Raw genomic sequence first — 25624 nt, forward strand, 5'->3', positions numbered from 1 at the left:
AGAAATGAATTATCCTTTGGAGACCACTTTTTGCAAAGGTTCTAGAACTAGGGTATTCTTGGGGGACCAGGTTACAATGTGTTTTGTTCAGTGAGGAGTAATGTGCTCTGTGAATAATGCCAGTGACAGCAGAGGCGTAACTTGCAGGGCAAGGTGCTCAGGTCACATACCAGCAACACAAAGCAGGCTCCAAACACTTTTCTATTTCCACAAGCATTTCCTAAAAGGATTCTACCATTCCAAAAATATAGTTACTGATACTTGCATTGGCTTGAGGAAACCCCTTTCATAATCCCAGGTGCAAACTGAAGGAAACTATGGCAGAAAAACTACCAGAAGCATGAACACACTTTCAGGTAGAAGCAGTATATGACATTCCATAATCCTAAAAGCTTCTTGCACCTTCCAGGATGAGGATTTCCAGGTAACCTTTGACAGATAACCTTGGTGTCCATTAATAAAAGGATATCTATAGGCTTGTTGAAAACTTAGGTATATGAAATGGTTACATCTAGCAAAGTGGAAAACACAGCAAAGAAATCAAGCACATACTACTGTTCAAAACAAAACATTTCCTGGATATACATGTCAACTTTTGTATGACTTGGAACCTTGTCTGACATGCTAAAAAGCATGAATAACCTGCATATTTCCTTGATACAGAGAAGAGGATCCAGTTTGAGGGAATCAAAAGGGTGAATACCAGCCATTGGTAAAAGTCTTTTGTGCTTTAGACTTTCTTCATGCCTTTTCCCATAAGGCAAGCAAACACAGTCATGACCATTTTGGGTTTTACTTCAACTAAGTCTTCTGGAAGGGCATAGACTCTTGCTCCAATTTTTCTTGCCATGGAGATGGCATATCTGCATTACAAGGGGGGAGGAAGAAAAAAAAAAGAAATAATTAATGCAGTAGCACTCTGTTAAATAGTTTTCATGATCACTACCAGAGCAGGTTGAGAACTCTTCTCCCACTTCATCAAAAATAAGCTTGCCTATGGGAATATACAAACTAGGTTCATCAAGAACTACGTTTCTAGTAAATGATACAGCATGTTCCCTGATGGTTAGAGCACTGATTATATGGGGCATGGGTGACTGCAAGTCAAAGTATAATATGAAACACATTTAGTCTCCCATACCCTGAAAGATTATCCTAACAACCCATCATTCTAGTCTAGCTCCCTCTCAATCTCTGCTGCTCAAGCTTTGTAAATATACAGATTCACAAGGATGAAAAGGAGAAGGCAGATCTAACTGCATTAACATCATCATTCTCCCTTTTGTAGTTGCCACACAGCAAAAGAGAAGTTAAACTGATGATTAGACAAGGAGGTGATCTGTGTAACTGTGAAAGGAAAGGGAGATGCCCCTAGGATTGGCTTTCTGATAGGGAATGGTTTGCACTTGAAAAAAAATCAATACCTCCATCCATCAAAACAGTTTTTCAGGCCTGAGTCCTGTCTCTCCCTGCTCTCTTAAATACTTGTTTTGCCTGTATGTGACCAAAGAAGTATGCCCTCTAATCATTGGTTTCTGCAGCTTTCTGTGATTGGCATTGCTTCCTGTCTCTGAAAGAATTCTAAATTTAATAAGAAAAAATAGGAGATTGTGAAGCCAAGTGGTTTTGAGCCCATTCAGGGAATTATAAAGCAGGAAATATAACATTATAAACTTTATTTTCACTGATAGCTTTTTATACTGCCTGACTCCTAGCCTATCTACTTCTACTCCAGAGATATTTCTCAGCTGAAGTTAAGTCAGATAAGAATGATAACAGAGCAGTTTTCAAAGACAGTTAGGCAAGCCTGAGCAGGTAGCCCCTGTTAATTGCCACTTGGTGTGAACGTACTTAGCATTATTAAGTTTCTCTTCATCATTCAGGTCCTCTGTTTTCAAGAGGTCATATTTGATTGATCCTGGTTGAATGGCATCAATGAGATCCAGGACGGGCATGCTGGTGCTGATTTTGCCATCCTACATAGGTGAAAAATACAGTTAGCTTCAATAACAAGAAAAGAAGTCTCCCAGAAAGCCAAAAGCTAAGCTCAAGAGCAGTGGGCAGCTCAGCTGAATACCATCTACATCTTTACAGAGATCTTTTCATAATAAGCACCTTTCAACAAAATCTATATATCTGGACATGCTTTTAAAGGGGAAGGAAAAATAATTCGGCTTTGTAGTTAATTATATAATAATACAGTCTGTGAGTATGAACATATATATACATACATATACACACACTATATATAGCATATATATAAAAACACAGAATAAGAGATTCCTAAGCAGAGACCTAATAAAAAAGATGTACCTTGAAACTGGAGATGGTTGAATTCTTCCCAGCTGCAGTCAGTGTTTCATTTACCCAGTTGACAATGATTTCATCATTGACCTTCTCTCCACCACCAATGTCTTCAAGGATATTCAGTGTGTACCTTAACAAGGAAGCCCAAATACCTGTGTCTGCTCAAATTCTACCACAATATCAGAACCACCCTGCACATGTGTGGCTTGACAGTCCTCCGCTACTTGATATTCCTCCCCCCCCCCCCGCCATACATACACATTATTTATAAACTATATTATAATATGCTATTTCATCTAATGGGTCTAATTCATTCCTTATTCTCTAATCATTGTTTTGGTAGTGTCAAAAGATTTTGCCACTCAAAATCCCTAAAAAATGTCAGTGAGTGGATCTTAGTGTAAATGACTCATTCTCACAGTGTTTAAAAAATAGTTACTAACTTGAAGGACATAAGGGATTGTTATGCTCATCTAAGATGGACTTTCTGCATAAACACAAGCCTAGAATATTTTGCTTATATGATAGCAAACATCTTGGAAAGACATCCCATACTGATGGCAACTAATCACCACATCCTGAGGTTAACTATCTCCCTGATAAACCTTTTAGACTGAATTTAGTCTGTATTCACCTTCTAATCCTTGTGAAGTACGAAGAACTATCAGCTGCATCCACTCCCGGGAGCACATTACAGAACCCCCCACTTCTCCATCAGTTCTTTTTTTCCAGTACATTCTCTCTATTTCCTGATACAGAGACCTTTCATCTCATTTTTATCTGTTCCACACAGTGAACATTTATTCATGCTACACAGATAGCAACAATAATAATCTTCTGCATGAGCTGAATGTAATGGCCTTGGTCACATGATAATGTACTTCATGATCATATCTCTAACTAGGAGTAAGCAAAAGGTTACTCTGTCTTTGCATATATATCAAATAGATGAATGTAAAAGCCATAGCCTGTAGAACCTTCTCTGTACTAGCATCTGAAAACTATTACTATGCAAAACACTCATAAGCTTGTGTTTGATCACCATACCTTCTCATCAACTGCCAGATCAAGGCCAGGGTGAGTGTACGGTTTCCTTCGTTCAGATCTTGCCCAGCAATTCCAACAAGGGAAAACTTGGCTTCATTCTTTCCCAGTTCCACTGCATAGTTGCAGTTTTCCAGCTGTTAATGACAGGGTCAGTTAGTACAGTTCAAAACTATAGGAAAAGTGCCTTTCAAGACACCCACTGTGACTTTAAATTCTTGGGAGCACTTAGCTCACATCCTCCAAATAGACCTGGGCAAATAGAGCTATCCTTTTGGGCTCTATGATAATACAGTTGCTTGACTACTGACAGCCAGCTACAAGTTCCACCCCAAAGACACTATGATAATAATCAACTGAGAAAAAATACTAATAATTATTATCTGAATACTAATAGTTATTATCTGAAAAACAGAATACCCTGGAAAACATGAATCTACGGCTCATAGTTACCTCCAGCAACATGGCATTGCACTGAGACAAAGGATATTAGTATCTCAGCCAATATTTTAGGTCAGTCACTCACCCTATCCTAACTGGACAGTATTATTCATCCAGATAGCTGTGAGAAAGCTGTGTATTTAGCAGCAATTCTGTAACCACTTAATGAGGCACCTAGTCAAGAATGTTTAACATCACTGTCTTCATTCAGTGTAGAGATAGTGATCCAGACAGCTGCAATTAATCTGATGCCACAGGACTGACAATGAAGATGCATTATAATTTGTGAATAAAGCAGTAGCAAAAGTGGTCTGCACATAATTTTTTGAAATACTGATATGAAAGATGACAAGTCTTTTTACATTACAAATATTGTTCATCTGTCAACAGAGCTAGCAAGTCAAATGTATTTTTCTTTTTCAAGGTGAAAAATTATTCACTGAATAGACAAAAAATCATTTGATCTGCTCTACTGGGGACTTGAGAGTGACACACAAATGCCCACATTGCTATTTGAAATCATATAGACATCTTTTGAGGCAAGATACTATTGGAGTTATTCCAACTTTTTGTACCTTCTTCATGTTGCCACCCAGTTTAGCATAAGGTGGTTTGTTCACTCTGTTCCAGTCTACTGGCACTTTGATCTTTTCATAGAGCTGGAAGATAACTAAGGCATCTGACAGGTCACTGAAAACAATAAAAGATGTATCATTGTCCAAAGAACCAAAGAAAGGAATCTAAGCCATTTGTAGAAGTAAACTTAGTTTCCTAAAAAAAGAAAAGAAAACATAGCATCTGTTCTGATAGGGAACAGAAATTCTTATGTGTTTTCTGTGAACAACGTGCTGGCTGTATTTTTCATCTGAAGGAAGTGTAGCACCTCCTCTTACCTATATAAGTGATTTACACGGGGATTAACACCCAGAGAGTTCATCCAGTTTCTGAATGTCCTTTCTTCCCTTGTTTCACCTAAAACAACAGATATATCAATCAACAGACCTACAAAACACAACATTCCAGTAAAATAAGTGTCTTGCGGTGAAACTATAACTCAGAATTTACAGTGCACTGAACCATAAGCAGAATGAGACACTGGTTGACAAGTGAAATAAGAGAGCACAGTACAGCACATAATATTTCTTCATGCCCTATATATTACACTACTTAGGTAGATTGGCCTTGAAATATCTTCAAGAATACAAGACTAGTCTTTGCCGTAGTGTGAACAGTTTCATTCTGAGGCTTCCCAGAATCTTAAAAATAATTGAAAACAAGTATTTGCTCCAAATGTCTCTTTGTAAGCACAGCCTACACTGAAAAAATGCCAGACTGAACAGGGCACTTCCAGTCATGTCAGCATTTAAGTACATGCTCAGCTTTACTCTCATAACCAGTTCCATTAATCTCATGAACACTACCATTTTCTTATTTTGAAGAACATGATTAAATACTTTGCTGATTCAAACTACAGAGCTCAGCCCCTTGTAAAATTAGTAGTCTTCAGATGCCACTTTAACCTTTTCAGATACTTCTTTATTTTCTGCAGTCAATAGCATAACAAATTTATTAGAAATATCACATGCAAAAACTAAGAATGGGCTGACTGTAATGAAGAGTTCTTCTAAAATCATGCCACAACTATTGCTCAGTGAGAGCTAGACTCAGAAGCAAGATTCAAGCGTTCAGTTCAGGTGTTTGAGGGTTACCTCTGCACCAAAAAATCTTATATGTTAGCAAAAAAAAGAAAAGTACATTTTTCTTCATGTTGCCCTGTTTAAAAGCATCAGCTCTACAGATTCATGTCTCTGAAAATTACTAGTGTAAAATGTTTTCATCCAATAGGATGTTTAAAAATTTTTTTGAACTAGAGAGATAAGAGATGGTTATTCCATAACCATTTCCAGTGATTACTCTATGAGTGAGAATGAATGCCAGTCATCAGGAATTGCCGCCTGCACAAGAACTGAAGTCATGCATGAGACTAGGCTGCAGTGACTCCAGATCTAGCTCTCAGGTCAGAAAGAAGGACCTGAAGCTCAGCAAATGATCCATACAATGGCAGTTCTGACCTCAACTCAAGCTAGCAGGCAGGTCTATGTAAAATCAGATTTTTAAATTATATTTTAATTAAATGCCAAAAAAACTGTAATTACCACTAACAAGTGCAGTCAATAGTGAACACTACTTCAGAAATCCCACAAAAGTGTGTCTCAAGACACAAAACATTTTGATCTTTGAACATGTGCTATCCACAGAGCAGATACCCAAAACACCTGAAGCCACATGCAAGAGCAGCTTCCCTTTCTCAAAACTGTCTGTGCTAACGGTACAGCTTATATATATACACACATATATATATATGTATGTATATATAAAGGAAGTAAGGTTAAGTCCTGAACTTAGAGCATGGGATAACTGTGAGACAGCCAGCCAGAAATATCCTTTACTTGCACTCTTCTTACCTTCAATAGAGCTCCAGTCAATGTCCTGGTTCTCCGGCTTGTGCAGGGCAGGGTATTTGTTAAACAAGTTGGCGATGAAAGCCAAGTTCAGCTTTGGGTTCCCACGGACGACGTCTGTGGCTGTGACAAACTGCCGGCAGCCCAGCCTCTCCGCCTGCTGCAGCATGCACTCCGCTCTCTGGACGTCGTCCTTCTCCTGGGCGGGCAGAAGAGAGGGCAAAGCTGCCTCAGCCCTAGTGCGGACATGTCCTCTCCCCACAGTGGCACACGTGCACTGACCACGTCAGGTCTCTGCGTGCTAGCAGTGGAGCTGCTAAAGCAGACTGTTAAATTTGTAACAATTTCCTGCTTTGCAAACAACAGGACAATGTTTTCAAATGGGCTTTGCCTACAATCAAGCCATTTCACCACAATTATTTTTAAGTTAAATCTTACATAATAGTGGAGAGGTTGTGCTTGCTACATGGCAGTAGTTCATCTGTGAGGTTCACTGGCTGTTGAAGTTTCAGCGATAACAACTAATCTAACTTATGGAAAAAATGCATCATTTAATTCTTCCCAAATTTCTGAGATACAAGATCCAGTTGCAATGGTAAACAGGGTTTGCTTGTACTGGTATCACAGTGCATATCAGTGCTGGCCAGCAATGCAAGTAACAGACAAAAAATATCGACATTTACTCTAAACTTATCTCATCTTACCCTTAATCCTGACATGTCAATAGTAATAGCTGGAATGCCTTCTTCATCTCCCTTGGGGGCAACTTGGTTCAGCAAATGGTAATAAGCTCTTGAGTCCTGTGACAGACAGAGAAATTAAAGGGAGAAATATTACATCTAAAGCCCAGATTTTGCATCTCAGTGCTCCCCTTGAACAATGTGCATGCATGCTTCCTTTTTATTAAATCAGCCGTTTGACAGCGTAATTAAATTAATAAAACTGGAGCACTTAGCAATTTCCACTTTATGCTGTGTTTGCCAGATCTATTTCTTCTCTAAGCCAATACATTTATGCTACAGGATGCTCAAAGCACAAGACACAATGCTGTGTTGCACTTACAAGAATGACAACAACCACAAAGAGAGGACAGAATTGATTTAATACAAATATTAAATTAGAGATAAGAAAACTGATACCTTTATAATGCTGTAGAAGTCAGGCTGCCGAGTGTTTAATAAAAGAAAATCCAGAAGGAGAAAGTAGAAGGAGAAAGCAGATTTAAAAGCAGCAATGGAACAGTTATGGAAGAGAAAGTAAAGTTTTCAAGGACTAAAGTTAAAACTGACACCACTATCAGTATTTTTCAGGGAAAAGGGCAGGAGCAAGACAAGTATTTAACAGTCTGTGTCTTTAAGCTTTTGTGAAATATCAGGTTGTTTCCATGTGTGAAAAATACTAATCTCACTTTAGAAATAGCTCAAAGAAGAACTGGAAGCAAAGCTCCAGGTTACTCTCTAGGAACCTGACTCAGTAACTTGGGTAATACTCTGCAAAACTGTAAGAGCCTGCAGACCTGTATATCTTAATGTTATCCTTTCTTGTATGAGACATGCCATCTGTTCACTGTATTTCTATAAAAATGATTCTTTATGTATCTGCATGCATTCAGGAACATGGGTATTTATAACAGTAGTGAGGTGAAGAGACATACCTAATTAGAGAATGACTGTAAAGGCTGAAGTCTTGGAAAGAAATGTGTACCTTATTTTCCAGCTTTAAATACAGTAAATGCTATTTATGCCTTGACTGCAGTTAGGATTTAATCAGTCACATTATAGTCCTTTCAGCCAGCCTGGATATGGATACCAAAGATGCGGAAGACTCCATTGCTTTCCCTTTCCATGCATATTCTGTAGTCATCTTCATGCAGTGAACTGCATAGATTTTATTCAGTTCAATAAAAATTGTATTGTTGAATGTGACTCCCACATTCGCCTGTTGTCTCCCCCTGGCAGTTTTTCTCTGTATCAGTTCTGTCACAGTAAATGATTCTCTGCGTGTCAGTCCTTGATGAAGCCTACACCCGGGCATTGCAGCAGTGGGATCTTTTTCCTGTGCTGTGCTAGAGAGCCGACAAGTCGGGCCCTGGCCATTGTGGTCAGCATGCTGGCCAGCCCAGGGCCGGTCCCCTTGCAGCCCGTGCTGGGACACTTGCTGCAGACGCACTCTGTACAGCCCTGAGAGGCTGTCTGAGCCCCATTTTTGCCTCGTCCTCCCTAGTGAAACAGCCAGTACTAGCTGTCACCTACACATCTTTGCTAGGAGGCATGAAAGGACTCTGCTGTCGCCAGTGCCTCATATGGACCCTTCACATCCCAGATCTCATCTAACCTACATCAACAAACTAATACAAAGCTCACTGAATTCAGGAGAAGGATCCCTGTCAAGTCCAGGGCCTCAGAATGCAGCTTCAGTGTTTGAAACTCATTAGTGTGTACTACTGAGGTTCAAATATTTCTATCTGAGAAGGATGAAGGTCTTAACAAGAAAGCTGTGCTGAAATTCCCATATGCAAGCCCACCAATTCCAAGTACATGAAATGAAATGCATCGATCACACAGCCCTGGCCCTGCTGCCCTTCTAAGCGTATTCGGATGGATAGTCCCAGTGATTTAAAGCTTCCAGTTAAGTGCAAGCCGGGTTATAGCAGAAGTGGGCAGGGGCAGGGAACTGAAAACACAGAAGTGGAGTGCATATGCCCTCTCCAGAGCCAGCAGCCAATCCTTTCCTAAGCATTTGGTATGCTGGGCTGGTAATGCAGTCTGGGAGGTCTGGAGGAGGAGAAATAGCTCTGAGTAGGAATGTAAAGCCCACCAAAATGTTTCTGAGTACCTAGCTACTGTTTTAGGATGAGCAGCTCAGGTGCTTGGATTGTCTTAGTGCATATTCCCCATTTGGAGGACAGGGATTTAGGTGTGGAGCTACTATTTTGCTCTTCCTGGTCAGTGGATCTCATACCTTGATATCTGAGCTGAAGTTGTTGATCTTGTTGCATCCTGCATTCTCCAGGTGATAGTTTGCCCACCTCAGCAGCAGTTCCTCTGGGGACAACTTCATCAGATCCTCCAGACTCTCTCCTTCTCTCAGGAGAGCAATTAAAGCTATGCAAGGACAAAAGAAAAAAAATAATAAGTAAATGTCACACACTGGGGTACTTCCTTTTTCACTGTATTCTTCCTCAAGAAATGACAGGACAAGAAGTGACAGGCACAAGTTGCAACATGGGAAATTCTTATTCTATATTAGGAAAACATTTTTACTGTAAGGTTGGCCAACACTGGAACAAGTGCCCAAAGAGGCCGTGGAATCTCCTTCCATGGAGACAGTCAAAACTCAGCTGGACACAGACATGAGCAATATGATCTGAGATGGCCCTACTTTGATTAGGACTTGGGCTAAACGACCTCCAGAGGCCCCTTCCAACCTAAATTATTATATGGTTCTAACTCACAGAGTTTGACCTAGCAGAAGCTGAAGGTCACAGCAATGTCCTCATGTGCCAGAGAAGCTGAGGTGAAATAAAGGCACCATCTGATTTGATGCTCATGCTACTGATGTTAGGAAAATCTGCAGAAAAGGCTTTACAGCTATTTTCTCTCTTATGCATTTTGTTATCCCAGTTTCTAAAAGTGAATGGCAATATTTTCAAAATTCAAGCCGAGTTAGCTTGGCAGAGAGCAAACATCAAAAGGTTCTCAACAATAAAAAGAGGACAAGGATGTTAGTGATGGATCTAATAGTGGATCACACAGAAATGAAAGACAATGTCAACGTAGTCTAAAAACTAACTGATTTCCTTGCCTCAGATTTTAATGAAAAAATGGTGACGCTGAACACAGGAGCAAAGACAAGAATGAAGGAATGAACATGGACTTTCTGCAACTCAGGTGAAATAAATCTCCATGCTCATCACTCTGAAACTGGATCCATACTGGAATTCTGAAGAATTTACACATGATCTCACAGATTCATTAACAAATAAGGTTAACATATACATTAGATTGGAGAAGACACCATATTTCTACAGAAAAATGAACGCAGTCGTGATGTTCAAAAAAAAGAGGACAAGGCTGGAAGGAAGAACTGCAACTACAGGCTGCTAATATAATCTCAAGCACATGAAAGGCTTTAGAATATGTTTTGAAAAGAACAACTAAGGATATGGAAGCTAATCGTTAATGCAAAAAAAAATGTACCACTGCTCATAAAGGGAGATTATGCCACACTATCCTGATAGTCTAATATCTTTTGTCATTCCTTGAAAGAAATATGATTTTGTACATAACAGAAACAGTAGAGATCTAATCTACCTGAACTTTTGCAAATAATTTGATACAATGCGATAGGGTCAAATTGAACTGGAAGCAGATAATAGAAGCATTTTAATATTGACAAGGATTTTACGAAGAGAACAATGTTAACACTGAGAGATGTAGACTGCAATAGAGATTTTTGTGAAGTTAATCATGATCTGATTTTCAGACAAACCTTATTTCTTTTTTGTATTAATTCTCTTGGCAAAAATACTACAAATATACTAATGAAATTTGATGATGATATTCACTAGGTGGCACAGTCAATATAGAGGCCAATCAGGAAATCAGACAGGAAGAACTGAATAACACTCAGTAATAAAAATGGAGTGGAATTGAATAGTACAAAGTCACTCACTGTGGAGTTAATATGAATATGTGCTATTAGCTAAAAGCTCATTAGGAGGAACAGAGGATGAAAAAAATGTGAGTGTATTGGATGACTTCAGAGTGAATCTGAACCACCATGTGCTATGACTAGGGGAAAAACAAACATGATATTAGAGTTCTTTCCACGGAGCTTGAGATATATTACTACCTTGGTATCCGTTGCTCATGAGACCTCTTTGGGAATACAATGTCCCATATTCAAGAAAGAGGAATTTCAATTGGAAAGGCTGTAGAGAAGGGTTATTAAGATTATGAGGAAAAGATAGAACCTAAAGAAAAAATCAAAATGACCTTGGTTTGTCTATCCTGACAAACCAGTCTGACATGAGAAGTAAAGAAGAGAATTGCATGAAGGAATAGGAAATGGGAACTCTGGAAATCGATACCTCTGGCTACCAGTAGGATAGATACGTGCCAGGTGGGAAGCACTGAAGCAGCCAGGTAATACCTGAATGTAACTGGGGCAAAGAGATGTCACAGACCACCCAGAGAAGAAGGGGAACAAGCAACAAGATGACATGTAGTGTGGACACACCCATGGCCTCATACTGAAGCTAGTTCATAGAGAATTTTGGCACTAGTGCGACCACATTTGGGATACTATGTCCAGTTTGGGGCTCTCCAGTACAAGACAGACATCAACAAATTGGAGCAAGTTCAGTAGAGGGACAGCAACGTGACTGGTGGCCTGCAGCATATGATGTATGAGAAGAGGCTGAGAAAACTGGGTATGTTCATCTTGGATAAGAGCCTGAGAAAGCGAACTAACTTTTTTCTTCAACAGTTACAAGAAGGAATAGAGCCATATTCTTTTCAGTCTTCTCAGCAAAAGGATGAGAAGCCACAGTCACAAGTTGCAGGAAGGGAAATTCTGACTAGATGTAAGAAAAAAAATACAATGAGAGTGGTTGAGCACTGGAACAGATTGCCTAGAGAGCACTGGACAAGGCCCTGAGCAACCTCATCTAACTTTGAGGTAGGTCCTACTCTAAGTAGATGGTTGGATGGCTGGACCAGGGGACCTCCAGAAGCCCCCTCCTGCCTAAATTTTTCTGTGATTCTGTTATTCTAATTTCACAAAGAAAAGAGAGATATTTGGCACTGGTTTCACCAAAAGCAGGAAAAGAGTAAAGCTTCTTAAATGCAGCATAGACCACAGATTTAGAAGAAATTCATTTTGTGTTGATCAAGGTGCCAAAACACCAATATGCCTGGGTGTCAACCATCATTCCTGACCTAATGTGCAAGATAAGCAAGTAAAAGAGATCATTAAAGAGGAAGGCAGCGGAGACATGAATAAAAAATTGAATTAAGAATTGAAAAAAAGAAATCTTTATAAAGACAGTTCAGTGATAACAGTACAGTCCTGAAAAACAAGTGCCATACATACCTTCATTCCTGCTAATTTCTATGTCAGCAAAGAGTCCAATTTTGATGACTTGCCATAAAAGACCCAAAACCAGGTAAGGTTTCCCTTCTTTCAAGTCTTCAGCTCCAATGTTAACAACATGGCACCCAATGGCTGAAGCAGAGTTCAGAGCCAGGTTCAGATTTTCCTAGGAAAAAAAGAGAATTTCCTAATGATGCAAGAGCTAGAGAGCTAAGAGGATGTGGGAAGGGAATGCAGATAAAGCTAGTGAAATCAGTGAGCACTTTTTCTGTGAACATCATGGCAAACACATCTGCCTGGCTTTGAGCATTCAAAGCAAGGGAGCCCAGAATCTTCTGGGACTACCGGTAAGTTCTAGGTCCCAACACAAAGACAGAAACAACTTCTCCAGGTAAGACGAAAGGCTCGGGTGCCTGGCCTCCCCATGTCACAAAGCATTGGAGCCTAGAGCATACGTTTACTTCCACAGCAAAGTTTTGGCACAGTTGTGCTCTCAAAGCCAAGCTTTCCCCATATCCATGTTGCCAACACACAAGCACACGTTCAAATACAGCCTTGCCTTCATCATGGGGCAAACTCTCTTCCACCCAGGCTTGCACACAAGCAGGAATGAATGAGCTATAACCCAGCAGATATTCCAAGCTCACCTCTCCCTAGGCACGATGCAAAAGCCCTAACAACTAATGTACAAATGACGTGCTAGCTGGCAATGTATACAAAAAGCTCATGGTCATAGGACTCAGTATGAATAAACCTATTGAATTTTTAACCTTGCAATTTAGTCAAGGTGAGAATTGGACAGGCCTGGATATTTTCTGTTTTTGGAGCTTGGAGTCTTGGGTTGGGAGGGTTCAACAGAAGTAAAGGGATTCATAGTGTAGGCACAAAGAAAGTAATGCTACAGGAATTCTATGTTCCTTCACCATTTCCTTCCCTTTTAAAATAAAGAGTATAAAGAAATCATGCCCAAACATTTGGAATATTCAAGAAGGCGTCTTAGTAAACAGAGGACAAGTAAAGCCAGCAAAGGAGCCTGGCAAATGCCATTTATCACACAGATCTGCAATTTTTCATGTGAATTTCACCACCAGCGGCATGACAGAAAGATTTGATTAGATACAAATTGCAGAGAGAGACACAGTGTAAATTCTAATAAGTTGGAAAAATTGGAGCATTTCAAATTAATTACCTTTTCTCTACCAGACAGCCGTAAAAGGGTTAAGTTAAAGTGGAAGCTATATTGATCAAATCATGTTTATATCTGACAGGGATTGATCTGGGCTGCATCACTAAGCTATGCTGCTGACCAAAATGATTAGAACTGAAAAATGTGGTATACAGCATAAAAATCCAATTTAATGGCTTCTGAGCTTATTTGAGCCTGGCTAATGTTCCATCTAATCAGAGTAGCTGAGGGCTAAACTGGGTGAGGTTCATATCCATGCCATATATCTATATTTTCTATTTTATACCCAGGTACATAGACACTGCTTATATAAAAATACCTCTCTACATACTGCTGTGTAAGAAACAGAATAAACTTTAAATAGGTGAAAATTTGCTTTTTGATCCAATTTTTAAATCATATACATGTGCACATAATAGAAACGAAGAAGGGATTCAGTATTCGACGTTAAAAAACACAAACTGTAAAACACAGGCAAAAGCTGTGGTTCCATGTCAGACAAGCTGCACACTACAGCATTTCCTGGATCATAGCCAATACTTTCGTGAGGGCACAGGACTGCAACACAGCAGGTGTAAATTGAAGTCTATGGCCATGCCACTGATTACCTGCATGATCCTGGGGTATTTTTCGATCTGCTCAGAGCTATTCCAACTAGAATTTGTCACTGTATCCTCTAGTTGCTCTTGCATTCATAAAGGATCTATCACAAAGGGATCTGAAGCTTTGAACTGGCAACTTTTACACATTGCTTTAAGTACACATACAAGCATGCTTTGTTTTGGCAGATTGCTCTTATGTTTAAAAGGAAACACAAATATAAATCTTCACAATAGACAGTGTTGCCTTGTAGTGGTTGGGAGGACCATGATACCTCTAGCCCTTGCTCTAGTCACATCAAAGCATCCTAAGTGGAAAACCAAACAATCTTGTTACATTTTGGTACCTGTATTGTGAATGGGGTGAGCTTCTTTTTGTTGATTGTTCTCTCATCAATGGTATCTGGCACTGAAAAGTTGATCATCTTACTAGAAATAAAAGAAAATACATCAGGAAATACACTTCTTGCTAGACTTGCACAAATGCAATTAGAGCTTTTGTCACCACACTGTAAGATAAGTTAATTAAAGAGCTGGAGAGTTTCTGCAGTGGATAGAAAGTCAAGGAATAACTACAGATAGTTAGTTTCTTATCTTTTACATATACACACACATCCATGCAATATTTCAGCAATTCTTTTGGGTTATATATTGAATGTACTACAAGCATGAGGCCAAGAATACAGTAAGGTGAAGCAATAGCAGAAGTTAATCTTGCAGAATTTCCCATGAAAGCACTCACTGTCTCATGCTGCTTTGCGTGAACCCCAAGAAGGCCTTGAGGAAAAATAAAACCAAGTAACTTTTCAGAGCAAATCTCACTGGCTCCATCTCATTGCAAGAGCCCACAGGCAAAGAAAAACACTCACTTAAAATGAAATAAGCTTTATATTTTCCAAGAGAAAAGGAGCATTAAAACTAGCATTATTAAGGGCCTGAATCTGCAAAGATTCATGAGTTTAACTGTAAAGCAGCAGCTTCAATTTTGGCAGAGGCGTGAATTTCTGCAGACTCACGGTCTCCATTTAGAAGAACTGCGAGTATTATTTACCAAAGTACGATGCCGTCACCAACTGCCTGGAAGAGATCATCTGTTTCTGGATTCATTGGGACCACATGTTTACAGTCAGGATCCTTTTCAAGGGCTTTATTAATCCAGTTGACAAAAGCATACTTTTCTTCCTCTGTGAACACAACATCGCATCCATTAGTTTACTGTGTAATATCTCTATCATTGTTTTACTTATAAAGGCAGAACTCATGGGGGAAAAGACTCTCCTAAATAGGAGTGTGACCAACCAATGAACCCTGACAGCAGAGTAAGACTGTGAGGAGACAGGCAAAGGGCATGTGCTCAGGAAGCCCAAGGAAGACTGTTCAGAGTGACTGACCTCAGCCGCTGCAAAGGGGGCCAAACTTCATCTCAACACAAAGCGAACCAGAGGGAGCCTTTGCTCTACATAAATGCCTGTATCAGCTGAGTCAATCAATCAGTTGTGTTTCTCCCCAGGTTAATCAAAAGAAAGCAAATACATGTCTTTTTGATTTAGCCAGACCAGCATGGGTGGCGTATATTGGGCCTTAGCCCAATATATAGCATAAAAACTGAACAGTGAAGAGAAAGAACTTCAAAGAGAGCAACAGGCTTGAGCTGGTTTCAATTCACATATTCCTTCCCAGTGACTGAGGATAGCTGCCATCGTGTCAGTGAGCATATTATAAAGACCAGTAACGAAATTCTATTGTGATTTAGCTGTACCTTGCAATTGCTACATACTGATAAGTGTAACTTGTACTTGCAATGTTATTAAAATGCATAACTGTATCACTCTGCTAAATCAAAATTCCATGTAATTTCAAGTAAGTTTTATATTATATTACACTATACTATACTATATTATATTATTATAAAGCCCTCCACAAGTGGAACATCTAAAAGAACCTGGTCAGAGTGCACTGGACTCTGACAAGGAGCATTCAGAGGGCAAAGAGCAGATGTTCCCTGTAGTCCAACAAGGCTGTAATGTAGCTATCATCTGCGAGCAGCAGCCCCCACCACCCCCAGTAACCCAGAGAAAGTATTCTCTATGCTTTCAGCCAGTGAGGATGCAGTGTTCTCCGTTCTGTCCTTTCCAGGAGAGAGGCAATTCTCCATCTCCACCACTAGAGAAGACAGCAGAGGCTTGGAGCTCCTAACAGCAGTGGTGCTTTGGCATGGCTGAAGAACCAAGAAAACCACGGCTACTCCAAACCTTTGGCTTGGAAACACAACCCAGGAAAAAAGTTCTCTGGTGTTGTACCCTCTTTAGCAAAAAGATCAGGAACCATTTGGTTACAGCTGAGTTTACAGCAAAACTGTCAGAGAACTGGTAATCTGTACTAGGAGATGGGTCAGCAGCACTGGGGGATCCACGGGGAGAGCTGCAGGCCAGAGGCTGCCTCTGCCCTGCGGAGCCTTTGCTCTGCACCTGTGCTGGGAGAATTTTCTCCAACAGGGTGACAGTGCTCTCCGGCGACAGTAGCTAAGCTGGCTAAAGGTTTCTTCTGCAGACATAGCTCTGTCCACTTCAATAAACCAGCACATGCTGTTTTTTGGCGAAGATCCTGCTCTGATGTTTTGTCATCTTCACAACTCTTTGACTTGAATCAGCCTCGCCCGGGTAACTTCTGCTGCTACTGAAGCTCTTAAGGGCAGAGCATCTAGCTTTGTACCAAGATAAATGATGTGCAAGAGAATATTTGTTCCTAGTTAGGCCAGTATAAGACAGCTGTACCTACCTGAATAAGAGTGTTGTGTGCCAGCACTGGACTGCTCTGAAGTCCCACCAATAGCACAGATCCCCTCCTTTTTATTGATTTGTTTTCGGAATGATTTAGCAACATCGTCACTCTTCAGGCTTTGGAAAATCTTTCAAATACATGAGACAATTTAAAAATTTTAGAGATTTAAACCATGCTAAAACTGTGAGCTCTTGGGCCTTGAGATCTGCCCTCCTCTCTGCTTTGTATATATATTTTTTCTGTGTAAAATCAGAGACCAACACATCTATCTGCTTTAGTAGAACAGAATCACACATAGCTTTTATATTTTCAAAGCAGTGAAAGAAGATCAGCTAAGTAACAGAAACATATATGGTGTGAAACCACAAAGCCATTGTGCATGGGAGGAGGGCCTCTGAAGGTTTCAGTTTGGAAAAAAAAAAGCATATAAAAATCTATTTCTCCATCCCAAGGGAAATTCCACTATTTTAGCAATTGCTTCTGTCCCTGTCAGTTCTGTCCCTGTCACTTCTGAACATAAAAAGAAGCAGCTTTTTAATGGAAGGAACATCTCATGAAGTTTTCAGTTTCAATCTGTTGAAATAGGTATGTAACTATCTAGCCAAACCATTATATTTTGCCAATAAAATAAAAATAAAATAAAAATTTTCATCCCATTGCATTATGTCTGTTTGGTATAGAACAGCATTCTTGTAATTCGTCCTACTTAACTGCAAGATTTCTAGTTTGGTTAACTCCTGCTCTCATCTCCTCCAGTGAGTGGAGCTGCTTGGCTGGGCTAGGTCCCCGTGAGGCATGCAATCATGCCACTGCTACGCCGTGGTGCCCACGCTGAATGTCCCACAACGTGCCACCTGGCCCATGAGCCTGGCCTAAAGGAAGGAATGGCCCCAGGAAATACCTGAACTCCTGCAAGACTGTACTTAGAAGCACTTTTAGGGCACTTTTCCATGCCAAACTGACTCAAGATAATGACTTAGTTCATTAAACTGCAGACTTTTGATTTAAACAAAAACAGAATTAAAATTAAATTTGATTTCAGTTTCTGAACGGATAATGAAAAGGAATTTGGGAAAACCAAATGTTTACCCACAGAAGAAGTCCGTTTTATGGAAATGATATTCTTAGTCAAAGCAATGTTTTGAATTGAAAATTCCCAACTTATTCTGTATTTTCAAGTTAGACTTTCTTCCTTTTGTATTTCTTTTTAGAGGTTATTCTCTGAAACAACATTTTACTTACTGAAATAAATTCATCAAAACTGATCCTGCCATCTCCTGTGGTTGTCAAATTCTGAATAAGTTCTCTGACTTTATATCCTGGGAGAGGGAGATTAGCTGCTTTCAACACATCTGTTAAGTCATTAGTGTGGATGAAGCCATTCCCACTAATATCTGTAAAGATTAAAACAAACATTTAGATTCTACATCAGCCTAATGAAATTTTCTGCACACAAAAGCTGGTATCTTTATTTTCCCTTGGGAATTGTACATCCTGTAGAAAGATTAGCTGACATTTACATCAAGAAATAGAAACACCCTTAAACAAAAAGCTCAGTGATGAATTTACATGTTTTTAGACATAATATTACCTTAACAAAGCCATATTTAGATGGGGACCACTGAAATTTCAGGACTTACATATACACAGATACGTAAATGACTTATAGAGAGATTATACTGTCTATAGAAAAGCTAAAGAAAACTGAGCTGATATAAGACTGAGTTACATCTTATACCTGCATATATATAATGTGTGATTTTGGTCTGTTATCTGCATCCAATATCATCAGAAAACACGTGCTCAGGTTTTGGGTGTGCATATAGTTGTGCTTCAAGACAAAAGCAGTTTCTCTGGGATGGTGCTGACAGGGCTAACCCTGCTGAGCCTACTGCAAGATCGATTAGTGCCAGGGTAGGATTTTAATTTGAAGTGAAGCTCCCCACTGAGGTTTAAGTAGTTTCTTCTTCTCTATTAGTCTGTGAAAATCCCCACAAATAAAAAAGGAAATTGACTCTAAAAGAAAAGCCCTGGAACTATGCATACACTAAATGCCAACAAATGTAAAAAGTATGCAAATAGACAGAAAGACTGACAGTGTTTAGAGTGGAATGCTCATATTTTCTCTAATCTCTTAAAATGGTGGCAATCCTTCATGGCATTTTAACAACAAGTGGCAAATATACACTAGGGCACGATTTTTCCAAAAGGTGCCTCATATTTTATTGCCTTTCATTTCTCTATGAATCTGGGGAAAGAGACTATGCCTATAAGTAAGTCTTTAGTACTGGTATTTTTTGTTCCAGTGAGCTGTAGAACTCTTGATTTTTTAAAAAATAAATGTTCAGTGTATCTAGGTTTCTTTTGATTTTCTTAAAGAGAACCTTTATGTTTTTAGAGTAGTGTGTTTGAATTGTGTGGAGACAGTCTGCTGAGCTATAAAAATATATGAAAATTTTATATTAACAGGTTTCTTGTCCTGCCTCTTGTTCTGCGGGGTTTCTTCCTCCAGCTCAGAGGCAGAGAGGAGCTCAAAGATCTGTGTGCCGATTTCCTGTGTGGTAAGTTGCAGATTGAGTCACTTACTTGCTGCATGCTGCAAAAAAAGCCTAGATACTAATTCATCAGCATCAATAGCAAAGATGAATATATATTGCAAAGACCATCCTATCTATTTCTGAAAGCACACAGTTACAGGATCTGGACTTAGGGAAATGTCTGGGAGATGAAGGAGGGCTTCCTTCCAACGTTTGACCTGTCAGTGCATGGATATACTGGGCATGCTCAATGACCAGATGTTTAAGATTGCCAGCTGGGATTGTTATGCGCTCAGGAATCCAAAGATCATCACCTGAAGCAGTACAGACAGCTGATTAACACATAATCCAGTGTGGGTGGCAGATCTGTTAATAAAAGTGAACGAGCTGTGAGCAACATGGGGTCTTTTTCTTAGAATTGCGAAGACGATGGATCAGCATGACTCTAAGGGAAACAAATCAGATGAGACCTTTAAAGGCTCAGAAAGAAAATACACATTTAAAAAATATCTAGGTATTAAAGGTCATAGAAAAGAAAGAGATTACAAATTTTGTAGTCATTTGCACATTTGTCTACTCCTGACTCTTCTTCTGAAGGAGTATTTAATGTGTTGCATTAAAATAAAAATCTTTTGCCTTCTAAATCATTTGCCAGGAATAAAAAGTACTAGGAAAATACTTTAATCTATTTCTGACATGATTTTCTGTACAGGTTTCCAAATTATTTCATAAAAGCTGTTACTCATTGCTCCACCACCTGTCTCCAGCAATAAGAGGCCATTGCTCTACAGCATGCTGCTGTGGTTTCATTTAGAAGGTCTGCTGTTGTAGGAAGATGGCTTTCAGTGGTTTCCGTGACACAGCAGATTGGTGCTGAAGTAAGCTTCATTTCATAATACCTGGTCACTAGAGAAGAAAATGGTCTGGTATAACTTCACACTCTACAGTCTCTTTTCTGTTTATTGTACTCACCAACTTTGCTGAAAGCCTCTCTTAGCTCTACTATCTCTTCCTCTGAGAAGTGTGCTGCTGATGCCATTTTTACTTCTCCAAAGTGACAGGTCTGCAAGAAGAAAGCACATTTTTTTATTTGATGCCTTTTGCTTTTTGCAGTCACAATGGAAAAGAGGCAATGTCATTGCCTCAATCGTTTCAAGAGGCATTTGAAATTAACAGCAAGACTCAAATTCTTGGGATTCTTCACAACCCAGTTCCTGCCTGCATCCAAAGATCTAGTGAAAGGTTCAGTCTTGGAGTATATGAAACATAAAATCCATGTCAGTCCTGCTGTTTTGCCAGGCCCAACCCAAAATTCCAATAGGCTTTTATACTAATTTAATTGGAATTAAATCCTGCACCTGCTAAGTTTTGTTCCTCATGGAGAAGGCAAACAAAATTGTGCTAGTCATTGTAATTCCCACCTTGCAAACACAGTTCAGCATAGCTGAAGGTGTTCTTCAGGGAACATGGGTGATGTACAACCTGCCTCCACGGACAGACGCTTAGGTGCCCCATTAGAACCAATTTCTGCCTTGTCATTCATAAAACATATTTCTTTAGTTTAGCATAAAGTGGCAGAAAAGTGGCAGGTTTTTCTACTGTCTGCTTCCTGAGCTCTGGATTGGAATGAAACCTCTGAGGGATATTTGCCCTGCTCTTCTTCAGATATTCAAGTGAAGAGCTGGTCACCAGAGCCCCTTAATACCCAACAGACAGAGACAGCTTCCTTCCAAAAGCGTTCCAGAGCACCAACTTAGGCTCTCCAGAGGCAACTTTCTTGACTATGAGCCAGGTTTAGGGAGAAGACCCCACAAGCTATCAAACTTAGTGTCTAAAGTTAGGTAACTCTTTAGCAATGGATGGTTGGAAAGCATTTTCCAGCCTTTCCTCTCTTCAAAGTCGTAAGACAAGAGAAAGAATTAGATTGAACATACCCATATTTTGATTAAGAACGGAGGCAAGAAAGGGAAGGTTTACTTCCATCACGTAACACAGTACCAGAAGATGCACATTACACCACTCTGCTTTTTATTCCACCTTGTATCCCTTACATCTATTTATGCAGAAAACTCAGAAAACTCTTCAAGACTATCTATTAGTCTATATTTGTGAGAATGACTCTAGGGTCCTTTGTCTCTTTACATATTAATTAACTACACAACTACCTAAACGGAATAGAATAGAAACCTGAATTAGTCCTGGAAAGCAGTTGCTGTAATTGCAATATTTATGTAAAAATAAAATAAAATAAAAAATACAGAAATGCCTTATTCGCAGACTAAAAACACCATTGCATCATGGAGGCTCAGATTCCAAACTTTCTATAACGATATACAGAGGGGATTTAAAAAATGACAGATTGCTATAGCTCTCCACAAACACACAGAGCTATGCTTATTTGGGCTTCAGATTTAATGCTTTCCTGAAGTTATGCAGTGATTCCTTGTATCAGTGGGCTGTGGTGTAGAAAGAGAACCATTGCCAAAATGGATCTGAAATTGCCCAAAGGCAATGCCATGTGGTTGGTGCATTCATCTGCTGTCTCCCGGTAGTATCATACCTCATCTCCTCACCACTGCAATTTTGGGGTAAGGACTAAAAACAGCTTCCAGAGAAAAATCTGTTTGCTCACTCCCACTTTCATAAGTAGAAAAAAACAGCATAGTACATAATGCATTTGCCCAAGAGCCCCTGTACAGTTTTCAGCGTGAGGGAGTTTGTGATTGCTACTGAAATCCTCATCAAATATTAAAAGTGGTTCTAACCACCATACTTTAAAGAATTATCTGTAAAAATCGCTGTGATCCACTAGCAATGTGAGTTATGTATATTTGGGTAAAATGAGAGGGAGTTTACCCCATAGTCTGTTTTCTTCAGTAACTGCTGATACCCATAGTATCTCTGGAAAAAATTATCATCAACATAAGTTGGACTTTTTTAAATTATATAAGAGGTTGTGGCATTCGATTCCAATGGCTTCCTGATCTCTTAAATATGGGGAATCCTATTAATATTACATATTCATATATATGTGTGCGTGTGTGTGTGTGCGTGTGTACGTATATGGACAGGCCTAAGGTTTTGCTGTAACACACTCTTCTTGCATCTTTTGAGGAGTCAATATTAACCAGTCTTTTGTAGAGATGGACACACTCAGCAGGGAGATTATATGAAACCATGAAACTACAAGTGTAAGAACTGGATCCTGATCACTCACGGAGTAGCTGTACTTGTACCATGAAGCCATTGTTACTCTCTGCTCCACCACACAACTGAGCTGGATTTTTTTTTTAGTATTTTCAATCTCTTGGTATCTTTTGATTTTAGCCAGTCAGTGACAGCATCTAACATCATGTGATACTGCAGACAAAAAAACTTGCTCTCTACTTACACAATGGAGCGATTCAGACAGGCATGCTCCACCAGTAAGCCCCAAGCTGCCATCCACACAACTCAACCAGAGCCCTTTCAGCAGGTCAAAAGCCTCTTCTCTCCCTGGAGGCTTGACACTGCTGCCCATCAAAGTACAACTGCCACGTAAAATCTGTATCAGCTGCAAAATCCTCTTAAATCATGACCCCTACATGGTTTCAGCAGTATGTCTAATCCCAGTTTTGGCAACAGACTGCAATAAAGGTAGGGAATGAACTGAAAGTCTTCCCTGCGGGTCTTCTGGGCTCACCGGCAGCCAGAATCCCTTCTGTTAAGTATACATGAAAGCCCTCAAATTTATACTTTGCTAATCAAAACTAGAATTTTCACAGTAAAGATTTCAGAGTAATTCACAATTAAAAATCACTGTCATTTCAGAAATCGTTTAAGCAGTAAAATAAAGACAGGAAAATCAAGAAAGCTGTAAAATTCCAGGGCTTTAGCAAAACACAGCAAAAAGCAGCAAACCCACTTTTATAAAAGCTGCTTTTCTGGATATAAACTGCCTGTTTTGCTTAGATTATTAAAAATAAAGAATGTCTAGGAAAACAGCAATGTAAAATGCTTCTGGGTAATAGTGTGAGACATCAGGCCCAGTATTTTCTTTCTGATTTTATCAGCCAAGCATGGAGTCATCTGCTTCTAGAGGTCAAACATTTCCAGCACTTCATTATCCTCAATGCAAGCTGAAAATACTTTGGACATCCCATCAGGCATCCAACAACCTTAGCTGCGATATCCAGTTACTGATAACCCACAAGCCATTGTAAATATACACCACCAATCTCTTCTCCAAAATATTTGCAAAATCAGTCAGACAACACAAATATAGAGAAGAAAACGTGGAGGACAGTGTAACAGCAAAGGGGAATATATGGAAATCACAGGCACTATCAGCAAAGGGAAAAATAGCTGATGAAAGCCAGGTAATGGACAAGGGCAAGAAGCTGAGAGACGAGCAGGGCAGAGGGAAGCATGGAAGAAGGAACAAATAAAAATAACACCAGCACGAAATGTCATTTCAAGGTCATCAGCAGCTGGGATGAAGTATCTTTAACATGGTTTTATAGAAGATCAGTGAAAGGACTGAAGTTCCTTACAGAGAAAGAGATGAAAGTCAGCCCATGCTTGGATATGGAGGCAGGATGCATGGGTCAGAGCAAGAAAGACAGTGGAGCTGCGAACAAGAAAGAAATGGGAGGTAATAAAAATTCAGAAGGAATATAAAACATTCTTTTAGACAGGCTGAGTTTCAAATGGCAACAGATTATAAATTGCCTAGATATGACACTTGATTTTGTTTCCCAAACAGCATAAGCCTGCTACTGGAAAAAAAAAAAAAAAAAAAAAAAAAAAAAAAAAAGTTGTGTAAATGCACTTCTTACACAACAGACAAATGTTGTGTTATATGTTCACATAAAAGATGGTCTCACTTAAGGTGCTGAGAACAGTAACAAATACATGCTAAAATGTGAGGCATTCCCTTTCCTGCTGTCATATCCAAAATAACACATTACATGAATTAAGAGATCTAATAATGTTTAAGAGAGCTAATAAAAAACTATCTTCTGTCTGGAATATAATGGAAGCACTAAAATGATCTCAAAACTGAATGTTAATACTAAACTGAAACAGCAATATGTGTGTTCTTTCGTTTCTCTTGATTTTGAAGCCATAGTCTGAGAAGCTGCCTTGTTATGTATTATTTGGCAAGGTGTGCACTCTGGATGCAATATAAATAATAAATGGCAAAGTCATTAAAAACCTAAAGGCTTCCATGACTTGTATTAAATGGTTACTTTGTTTCATATTTTCCTTCACTTCTCTGGTGTTTAAGCTTTATTACAGGCAAGACAATGAAAACCTTGAAGACGTAAAACTGCACTTTACAGCTAGACATAAAGTTGTACTTCTCCCCAAAGCAAAAAAGCAAATTTCGCTAGGCAACATTACATTTCACAAACATATATTTATGTGGTCAGGATCACCATAACAGTGAATTTGGTGCTGAGAAATTTGAATAAATGACTTTCAGGGCATTATTTTGTTAATGCATTAGTACTTCGTTAATGTTACAGTAACCCCTCTAAGCTGTCAGTGAGCGATCAGATAAAGGACTGCATGTGTTTCCTGTCACATACATTTCCCTATTTCTTCTGCCATCTTCTCTTCCAACTTGTTTTTTTTTTCCTTCTGAAAGTGATGAAACACCAGCATTTCACTCTTGCAAAACTAAGCACTTAGAATCGCATCAAGAAACACAAGACTTTGTGTCTGCCTCTCCATACAAAACTCTGCTTTTCTCTTCATTGGAGTTCATGGCTCCCATTTCTTTTCTTTTGTCTTTCTTGTCTCATCCCCAAAATCCATTTTCCAAAAGCCTGGCTTTCCATTAGGGTTATAGAATACTTCCCCAGCTCTTTTCTGAGTATTTCTTTTCCAGCTAACTTCAAAAAGAGATGACCAGAAATCCTCTCCTGGCACACAGCCTGCCCTGCCAGCAAGCAGAAATAAGAGAAGTGCCACCAGAACTGAGCAGAAAGCCTTGCGATAAAGCTCAAGTGTTCTTGCAGATCAGAAAATACAAGGGAGTAGCCAGCATCTCCAGCATATTCTTTCTTCTGGTTTTATTTGATAAATTCTTCTTGCATCCTTGGGACCCTGTTCATTCCTGCTCACTCATCAGAATGCCCCGGATAGGATTTTCCTCCCCAGAAATATTTTCCTCTCTATCTCTCT

At 39.4% G+C, this 25624-nt stretch overlaps 1 protein-coding gene across 2 annotated transcripts in view; it reads right to left on the reverse strand.

Moving 5' to 3' along the window:
• Positions 1-450: 450 nt before the first annotated feature.
• The window catches only part of LCP1 (lymphocyte cytosolic protein 1), a 30773-nt gene continuing 5599 nt past the window's right edge, over positions 451-25624 (reverse strand). The window contains exons 2-17 of one of the 2 annotated variants that reach the window (XM_062576382.1): positions 20426-20516; positions 18159-18310; positions 16914-17043; positions 15187-15319; positions 14483-14564; positions 12351-12516; positions 9216-9358; positions 7394-7417; positions 6959-7054; positions 6258-6453; positions 4686-4764; positions 4368-4482; positions 3355-3488; positions 2314-2437; positions 1852-1976; positions 451-863 (exon numbers count right to left, since the gene is read on the reverse strand). In XM_062576382.1, the coding sequence (XP_062432366.1) occupies positions 731-863; positions 1852-1976; positions 2314-2437; positions 3355-3488; positions 4368-4482; positions 4686-4764; positions 6258-6453; positions 6959-7054; positions 7394-7417; positions 9216-9358; positions 12351-12516; positions 14483-14564; positions 15187-15319; positions 16914-17043; positions 18159-18310; positions 20426-20492 (1899 nt within the window). In that variant the 5' untranslated portion in view covers positions 20493-20516 and the 3' untranslated portion in view covers positions 451-730. The remainder of the gene's footprint in view (positions 864-1851; positions 1977-2313; positions 2438-3354; positions 3489-4367; positions 4483-4685; positions 4765-6257; positions 6454-6958; positions 7055-7393; positions 7418-9215; positions 9359-12350; positions 12517-14482; positions 14565-15186; positions 15320-16913; positions 17044-18158; positions 18311-20425; positions 20517-25624) is intronic. The other variant, XM_062576390.1, reaches the window with a different exon arrangement.

This window comes from Rhea pennata, chromosome 1, assembly GCF_028389875.1.
Source record: "Rhea pennata isolate bPtePen1 chromosome 1, bPtePen1.pri, whole genome shotgun sequence".
Classification (NCBI taxonomy): Eukaryota; Metazoa; Chordata; class Aves; order Rheiformes; family Rheidae; genus Rhea; species Rhea pennata.